The following is a 22,260-nucleotide window of genomic DNA, read 5'->3' as shown; positions in this document are numbered from 1 at the left end:
TTCAGCAGCATAATATACGGAGGCGACAAGCAGATACATGCCGGATATACGGTGCGCGCTACCGCGCGCACCGTATATCAGCCAGGCGGGCTTTTTGAACATCCAGCGCGAAGGGGTTAAAAACCCTTCAGTCATGAGCAACAACAAAACATGTGATGTGGCGTGCGGCAGGGCTCTTTCAGTGAATGTAAACAAAGCCAAATTAAAGATGGAAGGAACTGAGATATCAACACGCCATTTTCTCAGAAAACTTGGAACATTTCAGGGGTACCAAAATTGTTAAAACCCAAATTTTGATGTCAGAGTTGAAAATAGTCATTTTCGTGTGTCTCCCTACCTTAACCCCTAAAGGGCCGGCCTGGGTGGTCATCTACAACATCCACAGGACCGGCACCTCAGCACCAAACACCGAAAATAGCCTATATTCACACACTTGATTCTGCTGAACTACAATGCAATAACAAATTACTTTGTCGTCATAGTCATCATCAACTCTTCTTCTTTTTAATTATTGCATGAAAACGTTTCTATGTGCTGTGGTTTTGGAGAAATATTGAGTTGAAGAGGAGAGACTTTTGGAGTTAGCGAGGCTCTTGCCCGCTCTGCGTTCGTTTCGCTTGTGTGGCCTTGACTAGTGCGTAATGAAAACGGATGCCCCCATGCTCTAATTCTTATATATAGTCAATACTCTAAGCTTTCTCTATGTAACACAGTCTTGTGATGTGTGGTTTGGGAGTCATTGTAGCATACTCTTCTCATTCTCGTGTTGCTCTGCTGGGCTCGGCAGGGTCTGGCAGGAAATCGGACGCGTCAGAATCCGTGTCAGTACGCCTGTCCATCGTGAGAGCGGGCAAGATTCTGAAGCAGTAGCCTAAACATATCTCTGGCAGTGTTGCCAACGAATGGTCATCGAAAATTACCGAAAAGTAAATAAATTTAGCGCGAAAAAAGCAAAGCGGCTATAACCGCCCCCGGCCCTTCCGTGGAAAAGCGGCTATAGCCGCCTCCGGCCCTTTAGGGGTTAAGGTACAGGACAATGCACTTGCCCACCTGTTGTGACAGCTGCCATAAATGAAGCTGACTTTGAAATTGTGCATCACCTGCCACATTCACCTGACCTGGCCCTAAGTGATTTTTACCTCTTTCCCAATTTGAAAGATCACTTACGTGGGAAGATATTTGAGAGCGATACTGTTGTCGTGTCTGCCACTGAAGCATATTCAAGTTGTCAAGAGAAAGATTTTTTTCAAGGGCATTCAGATGTTAGAGCACAGATTGTCTAAGTCCACTGGGGTTAAAGGAAATTATGTTCAGAAATAAAAAATAAACCACAGCTCTGTATGTTTTCTTTTATCCTAGACCAACAACCTACTGATCCCCCTTCGTACAATGACAAGTTAAGGTGACTTTACGATATATTGTTTTGGTAAGGTAATCACAACAGTACTGCATCAAGGGACTCACTGCAAAAAGAGTGATACACCTGTGGGTTTACTTACCTTCCAGCTCAGCATCATAATGAGCTGCACTCTGTCCAAGATGGTGAAGTCCAGGTCTGCCTGGGGCCTGGGTTCTTCTGGGTCTGACTGAGGATGGACCTCTTCTTTAATAACAATATGATGAGTTTCCAGAGCTGCCTGGATAGCCTGGGCAGCTGCACTTGATGCCTCTCTCACCTGAAACAACACTGGGTTAGGGAAGAAGTTCACACCCCCACCCCCTTTGTGTACCCGTGTGTATGCCCCCTGTGTGTACCACAGAGTTATATACCTAGAGCGAGCGAGCAAGACACTCGGGTGCGGCAACTGAAAGTACCTTGGCCGCCATCTTTGGGAGCCCAGTCCAGCCAACTCTGTGCTCCAGCCGGCAACTTCAAAGTGGAGGTAAGTGGTAGGTGGTGATGGTGGTGATGATGGTGGTGGTGATGGTGGTGGTAGTGGTGATGATGGTGGTGGTGGTAGTGGTGGTGCTATAGTGATGGTGGTGGTGGTGGTGGTGGTGATGATGGTGGTGGTGGTGGTGCTATAGTGATGGTGGTGGTGATGGTGGTGATGATTGTGGTGGTGGTGGTGGTGGTGGTGGTGGTGATGATGGTGGTGGTGGTGGTGGTGATGGTGGTGGTGGTGGTGCTATAGTGGTGGTGGTGGTGGTGGTGGGTGGAGGAGTTGGTTGAGAGAGAGAGAGAGAGAGAGAGAGAGAGAGAGAGAGAGAGAGAGAGAGAGAGAGAGAGAGAGAGAGAGAGACGGATTGACGTGACATATATGACATAACACAGGTTTTATACTCTCTCTCTCTCTCTCTCTCTCTCTCTCTCTCTCTCTCTCTGTTTATGAAAACCACCATCACCAAGACCACCACCACTATCACGTACCACCACCACCACTACTATCGCGTACCACCATCACCACCACCACCATCACCACTATCATGTACCACCATCATCACCACCACCACTAACACCACCACCATCACCACCACCACCTTCACCACCACCACCACCATCACCACCACTATCACCACCACCACCATCAAAACCACCACCACAGAGTGAGGGAAAGTGGGCTCCCCAAGATGGCTGCCGCTCCAGGTTAGCATGCCTCACCCGCCGCTAACCCCACAACACGGGAGCGCGCGCTCTAGGTATATAACTCTGTGGTGTGTACCCTTGCATATGCCCCCTGTGTGTACCCTTGTGTATGCCCCCTGTGTGTACCCTTGTGTATGCCCTCTGTGTGTACCCTTGTGCATACCCTCTGTGTGTACCCTTGTGTATGCCCCCTGTGTGTACCCTAGTGTATGCCCTCTGTGTGTACCTTGTGCATACCCTCTGTGTGTACCCTTGTGTATGCCCCCTGTGTGTACCCCTGTGTATGCTCTCTGTGTGAACCTTGTGCATACCCTCTGTGTGTACCCTTGTGTATGCCCCCAGTGTGTACCTTTGTATATGCCCCCTGTGTGTACCCTTGTGTATGCCCCTTGTGCATACCCTTGTGTATGCCCTTTGTGTGTACCCTTGTGCATACCCCCTGTGTGTACTCTTGTGTATGCCCCCTGTGTGTAGCTTTGTGTATGCCCTGTGTACCCTTGTGTATGACCCCCTGTGTGTACCCTTGTGTATGTCCCCTGTGTGTATTCTTGTGTATGCCCCTTGTGTGAACTCTTGTGTATGCCCCGTGTACCCTTGTGTATGCCCCCTGTATCTCGTGGCCTGACAGATGACCGACGGACATTTGGCCGACGGACATTTCACCCACGGACATTTGGCCAAACTGACATTTGGCCGAACAAACATTTGGCCGAACGGACATTTGGCAGACAGAAATTTGGCTGAAGAGAATTGGATAAAAATTGTATGTGACAAAAGTTTATTTGGCCGAAGAGAAATGGATAAAACTTGTACGTGACAAAAGTTTAAAAGATATTAATTATAAGGAAAGTTTTTGAAAAAAATGTACTCTAAAAGTTTATTTGGCCGAAGAGAAATGGATAAAAATTGTACGTGGCAAAAGTTTAAGATATTAATTAATTTATAAGGAAATTTGTTAAAAAATGTACTATAATATTTAAAGTCCAAGCATATTTAAAGATTGTGGGCAATTGCTCTCAAGAAATGAATTCTCTGATACTCATACTTCTCAGTGATAGACTTCAGTCTTGTGTTTAATAATTGGTGCTTCTTCTTTGGTTTTCTTAACTCTACTCCTGATTCTACTTGCTTAATTGTCAACTCCCAATCCGACTGCTCTTTCCTTAGCTTTGAAACTAGACGGCAAAGAAAGGGGTGAGTGATTGCCATTCTCTGCTCAAACGCTCCGTGCCGTACTTCTAGATAGTTTGTTGTCCGTGGAATGCCTTTTGTGGTTCACTCTGTTCTGTTCCACATACTGAGTTCAAACGCTGGTGTTCATCGTTTTCCATGTTGTATAACACCAATCCATGTCGCTTCAAAGTAGCCAAGAATGTCAGAGAGAAGTTCATCAGTTTCATCAACTAGAGATGAGACAAATTCATTAAAGAAATTGCCAATTCTCTTCGGCCAAATGTCAGTTTGGCCAAGTGTCCATTCAGTCAAATGTCAGTTCGGCGAAATGTCCAGGAACCCTGTATTTACCTTGGTGTGTACCCTTGTGTATGCCACCTGTGTGTACCCTTGTTTATGCTCCTCAGTGTGTTGCCTGCTGTGTTTACTCTTGTGGCTGAGAACCCATGACACAGGTACAGTGTTGGCACACTCACCTTCCTGACAACAGTGATGGTACTGGCATCAGGGAAACACTGTTGGCACTCCTCCACCATCTGCTCTGCCTCACCAATGCAACGAAACACCTCAGCCACTGCCACACCTGCTTCTTGATCTGTTGCTGGAGTGCGCAATGTCTCCAGTACATTATGCAGCCCTTGCTCCCCCCTCTTCACTTCCTCCCCCATAGCTGCTGCACGGGACCCTTCCTGCTGCACAAGCTCCCTGGCACTCTTGCTCTGGTCCATCAGTCCCTGGAGCCTGTCCTCCAGCTGCTGCTGCCGCTCACCCCAGTTTGTCAGCGATTTCTGATACTCGTCCAGCTGAGATTGAGCCTTCTGGCAGGCAGTGATGGTGGCCATAACTGTGGCTTCCTGTTCCTCAAGAAAGGAACGCATTTTCTTGGAGAGATCCATTGTTTCCTTCTTGACAGCTACCCCTGCTGCTCCTTTCCCTTCCTCGGCACTGGGTGGCAACGAGGCTGCCGCTGCTGCCACCTTGATATTTCTCATCATTCTTAAGACTGCCTCAAGAGTATAGCAGACAGGAAAGTGCCCTCCCTTGGGCACCGCATGGCTGACGCGGCACTCTGGACAGGTAACATGTCCCTGCTCCTTCAGCTTATCTATGCACAGCGTGCAGACAGTGTGGCCACAAGGCATAGTGTGTGGCCGCTGCATTAAGTCATCAAAGCCTGTCAGGCACACTGGACAGTCCTCAGGATTGTTATCCTGAAACAGAGAGGCGGCATGAAGCAAACACTGAGGCAGAGACACAGTGGATGCAGAACACAGCCACACAGTGCTGTCATGGGCTGACAAGCACACTGGACAGTCCTTCGGGTTGTCATCCTGAAACAGAGAGAAAGCATGAGGGAGGAACCACAACAGGAACACACTGGAGACACTACCGAAGAAACATACTGGAGGCACTGCGGCAGAGACACACTGGAGGAACTGTGGCAGAACACACTGGAGGCACTGTGGCAGGAACACGCTGGAGGTAATGCGGCAGGAACACACTGTAAGCACTGTGGCAGGAACACACTGTAGGCACTGTGGCAGGAACACACTGGAAGTGGAAGCAACTCACAGCCACAGCCAAGTTTGACAGCACACCAAGTCTACCAAGTCCTCTACTGCTGTGAAGGATCACTCCAGGCCAGGCTTTCCCAGGGCTTGAAAACAGAAGTAACTGAGGCTGTTGGACAAAACCTTTTCTTATAGACTATTGAGAAAGAAACCTATTGTGACAAATAAATTTGTAGTTACTGAGTTAGAAGTGATCTTGTTGATGTGTGCCTTATGGAAGCAGAGTCACCTGCAAACTCTGACATCAAGGGCTTTTGCTACAGTCTCTGCTCTGAGTAGTTGGACAAAGCTCAGCCCACTAGGTGAGACAAGATGCAAATGTCATCTTCCTTGGACCTTAACCCTTGAGGGGGCCGGCTGTTTTTTACCCTTTTTCTTATTCAATGAGTTATTGTCGTGATTTATATACCAGACGTAAGGGACACCCTATGCATAAGATTTAGCTCCCCCAAAAAACAATCTATCACCTTTCCATTTTTTCCCAATGACAATTTTTGGAAAATTTGAAGTTTTTTGAGAAGGCTATTTCTACCATAATAATTGCTCTACATGGGAACAATCATTATAGTACAAGAACCATGTTTAGGCCAATGAAATTATGTATAGCGAAATATTGTATCAATAATCATTAGTTTGTGGAATATAAATTTTCAAACCTTCATGGTAATAATTTCCCCCTAAAAATTCAGACATATATTCACCATAAGTCAGTCACTTCATATATGAGACATAACTCACTATAGTTTGATTCCTACAAGTCTAGGCATGGTTTTGGTGTTGGTTTCACCGAAATTGTTTAAAAAATGGTGGAGAAATTGAAATTCAAAGGTACATAACTTACATTTTGAGATCCGGCCAGGTAAAGTTTTGAATGCGTGACATTCAAACATAGCGAAATGATATTATGGCATTTATCCTTTCATTTATTTGTAATGATACAAAAAAAGATATGTCTTCATGTTGTCATTAGTTTCTCAAAGGCCATACGCAGCCGAGGAATTTTTTTCTCAGATTTTCATTTTTGACCGATTTTCATCTTTTTCGACCGGCTGGCCCCCTTAAAGTGCAGGGTTGTTTTGCCGTGCCTGTCCTCCCATGCGGGCATATTCAGGCAAAAACATACCTCACTTCAGCCTTTAATACCTTCACTCCTACTTAACTCGCGTGACTGAATGAAGTATCTTTGTTAAGTACATGCCCTTAACTGTCCTTTGACGTTAATTTGAAGACTATATGACCATTGGTGGAACGAGTACGGAATATTGAATAGGATCACTGAAAACACATTATTATAGACTGTTTTCCACCCCTAGTGGACTTCCCTTCTATGATTTAGTAATAAAAAGCATAACTTTTATACAGTTTATGTGAAACACACACTCCAAAAAAAACTAACTTCCAGGCCTTCCTGATGCCCTTGATGGGTGTTGCGGTCAAAAAGCCCCCATCTTGTGGATGAATTTTACTGGAAGGGTGAGAAGATGTGGGATGTCTAGTGGATATCTCAAAGCTAGCGCAAGGCATACAATGACCAATAATTAGTCAAGGGAGCATGGTTGGGTATTGTTTGAAAGAAAACGTCATGTTTACTGTACTTCAGCACAAACAAATTAAATCTGACTGTGCGCTAATTAAAAAAATGCCTTGTCGACTATTGTCGACACCCATGGTTTGAGCCCAGGCACCAGGTGTCGACTATTGTTGACACCCGCGCTTTAAGGGTTAATGGTCGACAGATATCAGTGGAAAGAGGAAAACATTGATGTCTCCCTTATATCATTATAATGCATAAAATATAAGCCTTAACCCTTCAACTGCTAAACGCTTGCAGCGAGCGATAGGCGCATTTGCTGGTGGTGCTAAACGTTCGCAGCAAGCTCCAGCCGCACTCAAATCTCCCGCATATGAGTGTTCCAACACTGTTTCTCACAACACAGGATTGCCAATTGAGTGGGTTCTCCACCAAATTTGGTGGAAAATCATATAAGCCCAGCGCGGAAAATCTGCAGACGAGTAACTAGTGGATGTTCTTGTCCAATATAGCGGCATTTTTGCACAGTTTCACCTATCACCTGACTGATTCTTTGTCCAAATACTTGTAAATATTGCAGTCGGCAATTCTACCTTGCCAGCACCTCATGGAGAGAGATGTCAGCAGTTGCGTCAATATGGTTGATCATCGCGCACGCACTGCCGTAAGTGTTCGCATCTAACACTCCCTGAACGTGCAAGTATGTTCGCAGGAGAGGTATACATATCCTATAGATCTGGGCCTCCTCCTTCCAATGGTGTTTTTGGTTTTTAGCTGTGATGAATAGTTTTTGAGATACAGAGGTTAAAACAAACCCCCCATTGGGCTGCCCGACTGCACTTGAGGGGATAGTCGCCTCCCAAGCCCATGCATTGAAAGGGTTAAGGGGAATGGATGCTTGGGGAAAAAATTGTGTTTTGGGGTCACATTGACAAAACTGAGAAAAAATACCATGATGTACCATATTTCCTTACATGTTTTCTCTCAAAGTTACATTGCCATACAGCCATCATATAGGCTTAGAAAAAATCCTATATATTGTGGTATTGGGAGTGCCCTCCTCTTTTTGAGTGATGAGAGTTACAATTGCCGCTGTTCACTCCAAATGTGTTGCGTCCTATTTAGTTTTTCTATCATATTACGTAAAACAACATATTATCGTAATATTCGGTAACACCACAGACCCTCTCGCTCTCAATCAGTGAGGCTTCAGAACATCCAAAGGGACTCTACAAGCATCCAGGAGATTCACCAAACAACACCAAAAGACAAGAAAAAAAAGGAGAAAGCCAATAGTGAAGACCACGAGCCAGGGGGATTTTAGTGCAAAAACTCGGCAATAAAGAGGGAGATGGAGCCTCCCGATGCCCCACCTGTGTGTGATAATTATTGTGCGAGTCCCCAATATATTTTTGTATTACGGACTAGCAAGAGGGGACCAGATGTCATTCCACTCAAACACAAAAAATATCAGTAAAACATAATAGCTAATAACACATTAGAGCATCTCCATGTCTATATTACATGCCACAATATGCTTGAAAAATACTCCTTAACATTAAAAGCTACTTTTTTTAGAGGTAAATTATTGCACTTTCAGTGATAATATTGACAGTACTGTTCAAGTAATCAAAATTTGGAATATATCTCAGGATAGAAGAATGTAGGAGAAATTTTCCAATGTGTAACATATGGGAAAATGCTTTGCATCTTTTGTAGATTTTTTTAGTAAAAAAAAATGGTGAATAATTAAAAAAAATTAACTTTGCAATAATTTTTTTAAACAATGCAAAATGATAAACAATAATGAAACATTGGAACTTTAGCCCTTCCACTCCGGGTGTCCTCTTGGAAGGACGCGCGTAAAATCTGGCAAAAATCCGGGTGTCCTCTCAGAAGGCATGTGCATATTTCTACCATTTGAAATGCTCACACAGACTTAGTTTGGTATCAGCCCACGCCCAGCATCCCGGAGCATGTGTAGGCATCACCAGTCAGTTGGTCACTAGCCGCAGTGATGGAAGGACGTGATTTTTCATTTTCCGATGTGTCCGAACGTGTGCCCTCCTCCGCCGCTTCATCGCCTCCACCCGCCCACCGCTCCCAGCCCCCCAGAGCTCCCCTAACACCACGTTCTATCCTGGTGAAGCTGCAGGAATATGAAGACCTGTCTCTTCGTGGTAAGCTGGGCGAATTGTTAAGTGATGAGAGTGATTTTCAGTGTGAAGGCGATGATATTCACGACTCTGATGGCGAATTTATGGAATTCGCCAGCAAAAGTGATAGTGAGCTTGAGAGCGATCTCGAAGGTGAAGGTGATGAGGTCTTAGACCAAGATGATGAAGGTGAAGGTGATGTAGATGATGAAAGTGGCAACCAGATGAGTGAGTTAGGCAGTGTCCTAGAATCGTCTAGGGGGGACGTGTGTGCCAACACCACATGGGGGCCATGCAAGACGACCAAAACCATTTACGAGTGCACGGAATGCAAGGTGGCATTGTGTGTGACACCCTGCTACTTCTACTTTCACACCTACCAAGACTTTTAAGTAACCAACCCCAAAGTGTAAAACAAACTGTACAACATAGGCAATTTATATGTAATTGAAAATGACATGATCTATTCTCAGGAAAATATTTAATAAATAATCAAATATTGTTACGCCACCACACACAAACCACGGGTAGGCAGCCGGTGTGATCCCCAGAACAACCACATGGGCGGCGCACTGGTCACCAGCCCTCAGAACGCCGAGGAGAGAGAGGCACGAGGCAGGGCACAAAGATACACGTTCAACACTAAGTCACATTTAATGACAGGTTCCTCACACAGTAGAGGTTCTCAAGGGCACAGAACAAGTTAATCAGGCACACAGAAGCACGACAGACACGCACACCTGCAAGCACAGACACGCGTCTCACTCTCCCTGTCTCCCGCTCACCAGTGCATTGCTCACTCGAGAACTGTTGCACCATACTAGACTCACAATTTCATCACATTACACATGCAATCACACACATAAAACACATACAAAAATGCAAGCACACCCACATGGTTAGCATAGAGTGGAGCGGAGTGGAACGAGGAGCGAGGGTTAGACTCTCGCCCGTGTCAAACGCACACGCCCAAACGCAGGCTAGTTCTATGGCAAAAAAAAGTGACCAACTTCTACTCATGATTACTCAGCAACCAGTGGACCTAGAACGGTCTACTAAACGCCATTCGACAGAGGAAGGTGAGTACTCCTTGAAGTAGTATATGGTTAATTTCCATTATGTTTATCTACGTTGCAATTAGAATGTAACCATGACCCTAAATTTTCCCAAAACCCCAGGACATGGGTGTCCCCTCCTGGAATAACGCCTGGAGCGGAAGGGTTAGCATTTGACATGATAAGTAAAAGGCCACAGTTACAATGTCAGTGCGAAAAGTAGTTTCAATATTATTCGCTAAACATTTAGTTCAAACATCTATCTTTTCTGCAAATATTTTTTTTGCGCAAAAACAATTGAGTCAAAATGAATGAAACTTGCAGGTTTTCTTACTAAAATCAATTGAATTCATGTGTAAATTCACCTGCCAGCTACAGTGAAAACACATTTTCAGGCATCCACTGCTTAAGGAAAATATCAGTTTATTAACTCAAATATTTTGTGTAGTTTCTTTGACAAAAAAAGAAATGCATATCTATTAGAAAGGTGCAAATCATTATCTTGGAATAAAAGGTTTGTATGAAGTCATCTTGCAGGTCCTTTACGCACTGAACACTTTTGAGTTTAACCCCTTGAACACGAGGATGCATATACAGTACCCTCTCGAGTTTCGCACTATCCGAGTTTTGCGGTTAGTCCTAAATCTTACCATCCTGATTTTCATGCAGCATCACTCCGAATTTCGCAGAGAGAGAGAGAGAGAGAGAGAGAGAGAGAGAGAGAGAGAAGGGGGGGGGGGGGGAACAGGAAGTGAAAACGGGTCGTTTTGAAGCTGCAGTTGAAGGCGGCTGCCTTATGATTGGCCGACAGTTCTGAAAATACACTTGTGATTCGCTGGGAGTCCGACGACGTCATCGCCGACGCTCACCCTATAAGCGGCTTCACTGCCTTAAGGCGGTGTCACAATGACCGTTTTCGTCCAACCGTTGGGGCTACTGGCAACGCCCGTGCGCCCAACCGTGAGCGACTTCATGGTTATCCGTAAGCTGGTGTCACACAGGGCTTTTTTCTTCCCGCCGCGTTGGTGCCACCTAGGGCAACCGGCAACTCCAACTTTTCCTGATGTGCATCACACACGGCCAAGGTCGGTTGCCCGTATCCACATCCACAACGTAAACAAGGCACTTGCCCTGTATCAACATATGGCGTCGTTTGCTAAAGTAAGGGCTGTCACGCCTTGTGTTGCCAATACCCAAGTTATGAACTTGTTGCTGCAGTTAAATGGAAGGAAGAAACAGTTGTGGGTGTGGCATGCCTGTGGTTCCTCCATGCCAGGTCACCACTGCGTGTGCGTGGCCAACTCACCCGTACACATGGATCGAATAACAACACACACACACACACACACACTCACACCAGACGCATTAGGAACCATTGCAGATGTTTCTGACAAACAGAAACGACTTCACCATTTCTCGAGTGTGTTGGAACGTATTTGGTGAGTGGCTCACATGAACCAAACCTGGCTCTTGGCAAGAAGAGAGCAGTCGTCTTTAACACTGCTCTCTTCTTGCCACTGGGTATGTTTGGTTTGTATGAACCACTCACCAAATAAGTTCTAACACACTCTAGGAAATGGCAAAGCCATTTTTGTCTGTGAGAAACATCTGCCATGGTTCATGATGAGTCTGGTGTGTACGAGCATGTGTGTGTGTCTTTGTTGTTATTCGATCCACGTGTTTATGTAGTCGGAATCTAGATGGATGGGTCGGCCGCTCACGCACAATGGTGGCAATGAGAACTGACATGGAGGAACCACAGACACGCCACACCCACAACAGCTTCAGCCTTCCATTTAACTGTGGCAACAAGTCCATAACTTAGGTAATGGCAGCACAAGCCGCGACAGCCCTTACTTTAGCAGACGAAGCCATGTCAATACAGAGCATGTGCTTTGTTTACGTTGTGGATGTGGATACGGGCAACCGACCTTGGCCGTGTGTGACGCACACCCAGAAAAGTTGGAAGAAAATGGCCCAGTGTGACATCAGCTTACAGACAACCAACAACTCGCTCCCAGATGGGCGCAAAGGAGTTGCCAGTAGCCACAACAATTAGAAGAAAATGGCCAGTGTGACACTGACCCAAGGCAGCGAGGCCGCTGACCGGGTGAGCACCGGCAATGACGTTATCGGACTCCTAGCGATTCACAAGCGTGTTTTCAGAGCTTAGCCAATTGTAAGGCTTCATCTGTGGCTTTAAAACGACCCGTTCTCTCTTCCTGTTTTCTTACTTTTTCCAAGGTACATATTTTGAGATAACAAGGAAGTAAAGGAGGAAAAAAATTGAGCGCTGGGGGGCAGCATGAGCCAATTATAATAGCACCACAATGAACAGTTGCCTGGGCCATGACAGGCTTGGGGCTGACCATCAGGCCCAAATGGATAGTCTACCGGCGCCATAGCCCACATGTAAAAAAAAAAAAAATAATAATAAATAAAAAAATAAAAATCTATGGGACGGAACAGATAAGCGCTTTTAATACCTCGAGTTTCGCGATCCTCGAGTTTAGCGCTCTACCTTCGGAACGAGGCGAGCGCGAAACTCAAGAGGATACTGTACTGCATCCTCGCCACCCTCGCATGATATCTGAGTACACGTATGCTGCATCCTGGATGAGGTCTTCTGGAATCATGTAATTTTTTTCCTGGATATTGTACGAGAGCTATCAGAATATGAGTTGTGTATGATACGATAGCTTACTTAGCTTTCATTATTATTACATTGGAGAGTGAGTTGCCTATACCAGGGGAGGTAGCCTGATGATGCACCCTGCTGGTCCATGCTTGTGTGAAGTGGTATTTTCCACACTCTAATTTCTTCCCTCTCCTGCACTTCTTCCCAGTGAATAAATGACCAACACAGTACCGCATATTTCTTGTAAGTTTATGTGTTCGAAGGGAGTAGGTAGGGAGACACCTATCCAGACCGGCGCAAACCACTCCCTGTGAGGTTTATACGGGAAGTGAGGAAGGTGCTGCAAGCCTCTCCGAAGACCCCTTCTGTGTCCTCACTCTCCTTTTCCTTATTGTCTCATCTACACCAGAGTAGTTCAGCATGCGTATAATAATGCAGCCTTGGAGTCCCCGTCTGGGGGGGGAATACAAATGCCCCAGAGCGGACTCCACTTTCGACCTCCAAGCCAAGAGGTGTCTTGATACCTCTCCAACTTTCTTTTTATTACGGTAACTTCAGCAACATTCGCAGTCTTCACTGTAATGTCACAAGGGGTGTATTTTTCCACGCTGGCCTCACAATTTTTTCCAAGTCCATTGTTATGGTTTCACGAGCGCCTCTATAGACAGACTGACCCTCATAGCTGCCCTGCAGTGCACCATACAAACTAGTTCCTAAGCCAGTAATATCCAGAACTCGCATGGATCACGATTTCCGACATAAAACGGTCTTTACAAGTTCTACTTTATTTTCTTCTCTATTGTAGCCGCGATATGGCGGCTCGGGCAGGATAAATCAGACGACCCATCTTGTTTTACTCGCTTTTAATATGCTTGTAAACCTGAGTGAGGTAAAAGAATACAGCTCATCAGCATGTGTCAATCGACACAATACAATTACTGCAGCCACATCAAATACACCAAATGTCACCTTATCCTATGACACAACATCAAACTTATAATACTCACAATTATTGAGAGGTCTAATAATAGCCTCGTCATACACCGTACGAGCCTTGCGCTCGTTCCTGTCTCTCATCTCCTCTCCACGGGTAGGAGCCTTACGCTCCTGCCTCATGTCTTCTCGCCTAGTGTCTGTCCTCCTCGCCTGAAACAAGCCTTGCTATGGCACTGTGACCCTTGTGCCAGGCATGACATCATTCACTGTTCTTGATTATCTGATGATTATGCTGAGTTCGGCGTCAGGGACTCTGAGGTGCCCATTGCCGCCCCACCACATTTCCTGACTCCTCACATACATTTCCTACCACTACGGTTACTATCTTATCTGTCATTAGTTACCATACAACACTTCGTAGGCGCGACTCACCATCATAGTCATTAGGTACCATCTTATATATAACACATCGTAGGCACAACTACACCATCATATATACAACATAATGTAGGTGCGACTACATCTATATTAAAGCAAATAATGGTGCAAGTATTTGTATTTTATAATTTTAAATGATTACATTCAAGATGTATTACTACGCGGGGTGTATCGCGCAGGCAGCACCACATAGGCAGGTTTCTGTCAGTCTTCCTCGGCCTACCATGATGGATGGATCGACACACTCACTCACTCACTCAAAATATCATTCTACTTCACCTCTTGGTAAATGTTAACTAACAATTTAGCCTCTTTATTGGTACAGGTAACTCTCGATTTACGCGAGTATTGTGTCCTTGAAGAGGTGGCGTAAATCAAAAACAATGTAAATCAAACAAGAGGTAGGTTTGTACCTTTATTGCCTACTGTATCACTCTGACTCCTCTCCCTCTCGTGGTTCCTCCTCTGGCTGCCTTTCCCCTCGTGGTAGCACAGCAGCGAGGGTATTGTTGTTGTTGAGTAGCGTGGGTACTGTATTGTTGTTCAAGTGGTGCGTGGGAAGAACTGAGCTCAGCTGTGTGGCCGCGGCGCTGTGTGAGTCCAGCTGCATGAGGCATCCGGTTGCCACTCCATAAAATATCGCGTATAAGTGAAAAAACGTGTAAATTAAACATTTATTTGGATTTTCGACCCCACGTTATTTCAAAAACGCGTAAACCAAACTCGCGTAAATCGAGTTACCTGTAGTATCCCTCAGGAGGCACATATTGCGCCATCATATAACCCAAAACCGAGTCCCTTTGAACAATTATTTCAATACCACCATATGCGAACAGTCACACAGTGACACGGGCGTGTCACACAGTGACACGGGCATGTCACACAGTCAGCGCTGTACACTTAACACTCAACAGCCTAGAAAGCGTTATATTGAGAGTCCTAAAACAAATCTTAACCAAGGTTAAGATTCATTTTAGGTCCGTGCCAGTATCTCATTACCTACCTTATGAAACATCAGTATCTCTTCATATATCTTTTCTACAAACTTTCAACAGTCATGGAAACGCTTTGAAAATCCAATTTAAGGGCTTTTTTTTACTCTTGAAAATAGGGGATAATGTTTACGAAAGCGCGTTGCCTCCTCTGGCGACGGCCGCGGCAACACTGCAGCCGGTGTTGCGAGAAATACCTCCTCGCTGAAATAAGTCACATATACACATGGGGGGGGGTCGAGGGGGCTCAGCCCCCCCATTAGTAGGTCGTAAAGTTCAGTTGGAGTAGTTTAAATATGCTCCCCGACCCTAAACCCTCTGCGAGCTATTTTACGGCTGCCGCCAGAGGAGGCGACGCGTTTTTGTAAACATTATCCCCTATTTTCAAGAGTAAAAAAAAAGTCCTTGAATTGGACTTTCAAAGCGTTTCTATGACTGTTGAAGGTTTGTAGAAAAGATATATGAAGATATTTCATGAGGTTGATAATGAGATACTGGCACGGGCCTAAAACGAATCTTTACCATGTGGGAAGCCCCCCTGTTAGCTGTTAGGTTATAAAGTTAGGGACTTTCCTTACTTTCGAGACCGGAATTTTCCTTAATTTAGGGATTTTTCAAGGGAAATTTTGGAAGCCCATTTTTCAGTGATTTTGCCTTCCCTCCTCCCCCAAACCCTGGTTCCCCACAGGTTCCCAGGCTTGTGTTGGGGGGTAGGGGGGGGCTGGAGGGGATGAAGCTGCTATTCCTAAGATTTACCCTTTTTTGGGTGAGGGGGGAGTATGGGCCAGTATACTTGAATAATATCATAAAAATATACCATCAAATATCAAGTGCCTTGTAGAAAAAAAAAAATGTATATAGTCCACATTATGTCCACAATTGACTTCCACCTCCTGCACACACTTCTGACCAAGGACTCACCCCCTTCCCTACAGCCTCCATGCTGCTGCTGGTGGTCCTGAAGGGCTGTGATGGCCTGACAACCGTGCTGAAGGGCTGTGATGGCCTGCTGACAACTCTCCTTGCCGCGTCGGTGTCCTGCGGGGTGGTCAGGGGCGCGCCTCGGGGAAGCACGTGACTGCACGTCTCTGTTCTGCCCTGCTGGCCGCCAAGTTGGGAGTCACTGGAGGTGTGGGTGACTTGTGGTGCTGTTGTGTTAGGCCGCCACGGTCTGGTCGCTCTTGTGAATCCTGCGGGGGTGTCCCTGGCGTGGCGCCGTGGAGGTGTGTTGTTTGTTTTGCCGCGGCTCGTGGCCAGTGTTGCCAACTCAAAATTTATAAATCCGCTAGAATGGCCAAAAAATCCGCCAGGATGGTAGGTGAAGCCAAGGATTATAATACTATAAGCAGTGACATTTCAAGTAATGGACGGCGGACTCTTGATTTTGCGGCCGGAGCCCTTGTCATTAAGCTGCGAATTTTGGAAAATCAACCGCTTTGGGTAAATGTTCAGAATTGCCCATCTTGTAGTGACACGATTTGCCTGATGGGCGAGCCTCCCATAACCCACTTAGCCAGCGGGGTACCTCTTTGGCCGACTGGTAAAGGAGTGGCTCTCCCGTTACGTCTGGATTAATTTCTCGTGTGTTTCGTTACACGCGATGGTCGTGTGTGTGTTGTAAAGAGAAAAATTCTGGCATTTCACTGGTAGCAAAAGCGGTGGGCATCGATCCTCTCCTGTGGTTCTGTTGTCTCCCCGAAGGGGTAACAGGTAAGAGTGATGGCCCATATGCTCTCCGAAGTTCATAGAAAATGTGAACTCAACACACGAGAAATTAATCCAGACAAGGAAAGGTTTTGCCGGCGCCGGGGATCGAACCCGCGACCAGCACAACGGGAGAGCCCCTCCTTTACCAGTCGGCCAAAGAGGTACCTCGCTGGCTAACTGGGTTATGGGAGGCTCGCCCATCAGGCAAGTCGTGTCACTACAATCTCACTGTACGTGGTACTTCTCACTCTAACCATGGGTTAGATCTCATGTTTCTAAGCATTTTGAACCCCATATATATGCATCGCAAATTGATAGAAACGCTGCTAGCGATTTTTTAAAAGTTAAGGCGGCTTTACACCTGGCAATTCCGGCAATACAGCCGCGACGATCTAGCAGCTAGACCAGCTGGGTGCTCTCGGGAGCAAGTGTACGTTCACACGTGGGAGGAGCCGCCGGGAGCATCAAGACGTAAACTGCTAGTAAATGCAAGGGCATGAATTCATCCCACACACCCCAAAAGGCTACTACCATATATTAAAACCACAATGAGTTTGGTCCATTAGTCTAATATTGTAGAAATACTTTAAGTAAGCGAGTTTTACCTTCATGCAGTAGTATTGATTGATTGATTGTTCATTGTTGCATTTAACAACAAAGGAGAAGGGAGGAACATATGATTATGATGCGTTTCTGTCACTTTTTCTTGAAACATTTTGGGAAGATGGGCAACACAGCCTCGTAAAGGGTGTAAATTTTGCTGTGGACTCTGTGGAAACGAGTGGCCCCACTCGATCCTGCCCTGATGGCCCCTCACCTGCCCTGATGGCCCCACACCTGCCCTGATGGCCTCACACCTACCCTGATGGCCATACACCTGCCCTGATGGCCACACACCTGCCCTGACGGCCCCACACCTGCCCTGATGGCCCCTCACCTGCCCTGATGGCCCCACACCTGCCCTGATGGCACCACACCTGCCCTGATGCCCCACACCTGCCCTGATGGCCCCACACCTACCCTAATGGCCCAACACCTACCCTGATAGCCCCACACCTACCCTGATGGCCCCACACCTACCCTGATGGCCCCACACCTGCCCTAATGGCCCCACACCTACCCTGATGGCCCCATATCTGCCCTGACAGTCCCACACCTACCCTGATGGCCCCACACCTACCCATATGGCCCCACACCTGCCCTGATGGCCCCACACCTACCCTGATGGCACCACACCTACCCTGATGGCCCCACACCTACCCTGATGGCACCACACCTACCCTGATGGCCCCACACCTGCCCTGATGGCCCCATATCTGCCCTGACAGTTCCACACCTACACAATGGCCCCACACCTGCCCTGATGGCCCCATATCTGCCCTGACAGTCCTACACCTACCCTGATGGCCCCACACCTGCCTTGATGGCCCCACACCTGCCCTGAGGGCCCCACACCTACCCTGATGGCCCCACACCTACCTGATGGCCCCACATCTCCCCTGATGGCCCCACGCCTCCCCTAATGGCCCTACACCTACCCTGATGGCCCCATATCCACCCTGACAGTCCCAAACCTGCCCTGATGACCCCACACCTACCCTGATGGCCCCACACCTACTCTGATGGCCCCACACCTGCTCTATGGCCCCATATCTGCCCTGACAGTCCCACACCTGCCCTGATGACCCAACACCTACCCTGATGGCCCCACACCTACCTTGATAGCCCCACACCTACCCTGATGGCACCACATCTACCCTAATGGCCCCACACCCACCCTGATTGCCCCATATCTGCCCTGACAGTTCCACACCTGCCCTGATGGCCCCATATCTGCCCTGACAGTCCCACACCTACCCTGATGGCCCCACACCTGCCCTGAGGGCCCCACACCTGCCCTGATGGCCCCACACCTACCCTGATGGCCCCACACCTGCCCTAATGGCCCCACACCTACCCTGATGGCCCCATATCCGCCCTGACAGTCCCAAACCTGCCCTGATGACCCCACACCTATCCTGATGGCCCCACACCTACCCTGATGGCCCCACACCTGCTCTATGGCCCCATATCTGCCCTGACCTGCCCTGATGACACAACACCTGCCCTGATGGCCCCACACCTACCCTGATGGCCCCACACCTGCCCTGATGCCCCCACACCTACCCTGATGGCCCCACATCTACCCTGATGGCCCCACACCCGCCCTGATTGCCCCATATCTGCCCTGACAGTTCCACACCTACCCTGATGGCCCCACACCTGCCCTGATGGCCCCATATCTGCCCTGACAGTCTCACACCTACCCTGATGGCACCACACCTGCCCTGATGGCCTCACACCTACCCTGATGGCCCCACACCTGCCCTGATGGCCCCACACCTGCCCTGATGGCCCCTCACCTGCCCTGATGGGACCACACCTGCCCTGATGGCCCCACACCTACCCTGATGGCCCCACACCTACCGTGATGGCACCAAACCTGCCCTGATGCCCCACACCTACCCTGATGGCCCCACACCTGTCCTGATGGCCCCACACCTACCCTAATGGCCCCACACCTACCCTGATGGCCCCACACCTGCCCTGATGGCCGCACACCTACCCTGATGGACCCACGCCTATCCTGATGGCCCCACACCTGCCCTAATGGCCCCACACCTACCCTGATGGCCCCGTATCTGCCCTGACAGTCCGACACCTACCCTGATGGCCCCACACCTGCCCTGATGGCACCACACCTACCCTGATGGCCCCATATCTGCCCTGACAGTTCCACACCTACCCTGATGGCCCCACACCTGCCCTAATGGCCCCACACCTACCCTGATGGTCCCACATCTGCCCTGACAGTCCCACACCTGCCCTGATGACCCCATACCTACCCTGATGGCCCTACACCTACCCTGATGGCCCCACACCTACCCTGATGGCCCCACACCTACCCAGATGGCCCCACACCTGCCCTGATGGTCCCACACCTACCCTGATGGCACCACACCTACCCTGATGGCCCCACACCTGCCCTGATGGCCCCATATCTGTTCTGACAGTTCCACACCTACCCTGATGGCCCCACACCTGCCCTGATGGCCCCATATCTGCCCTGACAGTCCCACACCTACCCTGATGGCCCCACACCTTCCCTGATGGCCCCACACCTGCCCTGATAGCCTACACCTGCCCTGATGGCCCCACACCTACCCTGATGGCCCCATATCTGCCCTGACAGTCCCACACCTGCCCTGATGACCCAACACCTGCCCTGATGGCCCCACACCTACCCAGATGGCCCCACACCTACCCTGATGGCCCCACACCTACCCTGATGGCACCACATCTACCCTGATGGCCCCACACCCGCCCTGATTGCCCCATATCTGCCCTGACAGTTCCACACCTACCCTGATGGCCCCACACCTGCCCTAATGGCCCCATACCTGCCCTGACAGTCCCACACCTACCCTGATGGACCCACGCCTATCCTGATGGCCCCACACCTGCCCTGATGGCCCCACACCTACCCTGATGGCCCCGTATCTGCCCTGACAGTCCGACACCTACCCTGATGGCCCCACACCTGCCCTGATGGCCCCACACCTACCCTGATGGCCCCATATCTGCCCTGACAGTTCCACACCTACCCTGATGGCCCCACACCTGCCCTAATGGCCCCACACCTACCCTGATGGCCCCATATCTGCCCTGACAGTCCCACACCTACCCTGATGGCCCCACACCTACCCATATGGCCCCACACCTGCCCTGATGGCCCCACACCTACCCTGATGGCACCACACCTACCCTGATGGCCCCACACCTACCCTGATGGCACCACACCTACCCTGATGGCCCCACACCTGCCCTGATGGCCCCATATCTGCCCTGACAGTCCTACACCTACCCTGATGGCCCCACACCTGCCTTGATGGCCCCACACCTGCCCTGAGGGCCCCACACCTACCCTGATGGCCCCACACCTACCTGATGGCCCCACATCTCCCCTGATGGCCCCACGCCTCCCCTAATGGCCCTACACCTACCCTGATGGCCCCATATCCACCCTGACAGTCCCAAACCTGCCCTGATGACCCCACACCTACCCTGATGGCCCCACACCTACTCTGATGGCCCCACACCTGCTCTATGGCCCCATATCTGCCCTGACAGTCCCACACCTGCCCTGATGACCCAACACCTACCCTGATGGCCCCACACCTACCCTGATAGCCCCACACCTACCCTGATGGCACCACATCTACCCTAATGGCCCCACACCCACCCTGATTGCCCCATATCTGCCCTGACAGTTCCACACCTGCCCTGATGGCCCCATATCTGCCCTGACAGTCCCACACCTACCCTGATGGCCCCACACCTGCCTTGATGGCCCCACACCTGCCCTGAGGGCCCCACACCTGCCCTGATGGCCCCACACCTACCCTGATGGCCCCACACCTGCCCTAATGGCCCCACACCTACTCTGATGGCCCCATATCCGCCCTGACAGTCCCAAACCTGCCCTGATGACCCCACACCTATCCTGATGGCCCCACACCTACCCTGATGGCCCCACACCTGCTCTATGGCCCCATATCTGCCCTGACCTGCCCTGATGACACAACACCTGCCCTGATGGCCCCACACCTACCCTGATGGCCCCACACCTACCCAGATGGCCCCACACCTGCCCTGATGGCCCCACACCTACCCTGATGGCCCCACATCTACCCTGATGGCCCCACACCCGCCCTGATTGCCCCATATCTGCCCTGACAGTTCCACACCTACCCTGATGGCCCCACACCTGCCCTGATGGCCCCATATCTGCCCTGACAGTCTCACACCTGCCCTGATGGCACCACACCTGCCCTGATGGCCTCACACCTACCCTGATGGCCCCACACCTGCCCTGATGGCCCCACACCTGCCCTGATGGCCCCTCACCTGCCCTGATGGGACCACACCTGCCCTGATGGCCCCACACCTACCCTGATGGCCCCACACCTACCGTGATGGCACCAAACCTGCCCTGATGCCCCACACCTACCCTGATGGCCCCACACCTGTCCTGATGGCCCCACACCTACCCTAATGGCCCCACACCTACCCTGATGGCCCCACACCTGCCCTGATGGCCGCACACCTACCCTGATGGACCCACGCCTATCCTGATGGCCCCACACCTGTCCTAATGGCCCCACACCTACCCTGATGGCCCCGTATCTGCCCTGACAGTCCGACACCTACCCTGATGGCCCCACACCTGCCCTGATGGCCCCACACCTACCCTGATGGCACCACACCTACCCTGATGGCCCCATATCTGCCCTGACAGTTCCACACCTACCCTGATGGCCCCACACCTGCCCTAATGGCCCCACACCTACCCTGATGGTCCCACATCTGCCCTGACAGTCCCACACCTGCCCTGATGACCCCATACCTACCCTGATGGCCCTACACCTACCCTGAT

At 49.4% G+C, this 22,260-nt stretch overlaps 1 protein-coding gene across 6 annotated transcripts in view; it reads right to left on the bottom strand.

Moving 5' to 3' along the window:
* LOC126997880 (uncharacterized) overlaps positions 1-22,260 on the bottom strand; it is an 89,684-nt gene that overhangs the window by 50,025 nt on the left and 17,399 nt on the right. For 5 of the 6 annotated variants that reach the window (XM_050859096.1, XM_050859092.1, XM_050859094.1 and 2 more), the window contains 2 exons: positions 4,237-4,971; positions 1,500-1,676 (listed from right to left, as the gene is read on the bottom strand). In XM_050859096.1, the coding sequence (XP_050715053.1) occupies positions 1,500-1,676; positions 4,237-4,920 (861 nt within the window). In that variant the 5' untranslated portion in view covers positions 4,921-4,971. Of the gene's footprint in view, positions 1-1,499; positions 1,677-4,236; positions 4,972-15,998; positions 16,544-22,260 lie in introns of those variants that run through there. The other variant, XM_050859091.1, reaches the window with a different exon arrangement.

The sequence above is a fragment of the Eriocheir sinensis genome, chromosome 13 (genome assembly GCF_024679095.1).
Source record: "Eriocheir sinensis breed Jianghai 21 chromosome 13, ASM2467909v1, whole genome shotgun sequence".
NCBI lineage: Eukaryota > Metazoa > Arthropoda > Malacostraca > Decapoda > Varunidae > Eriocheir > Eriocheir sinensis.
Note: the sequence above shows the minus strand (reverse complement) of the source record. Positions and strands in the feature narration are given on the sequence as shown.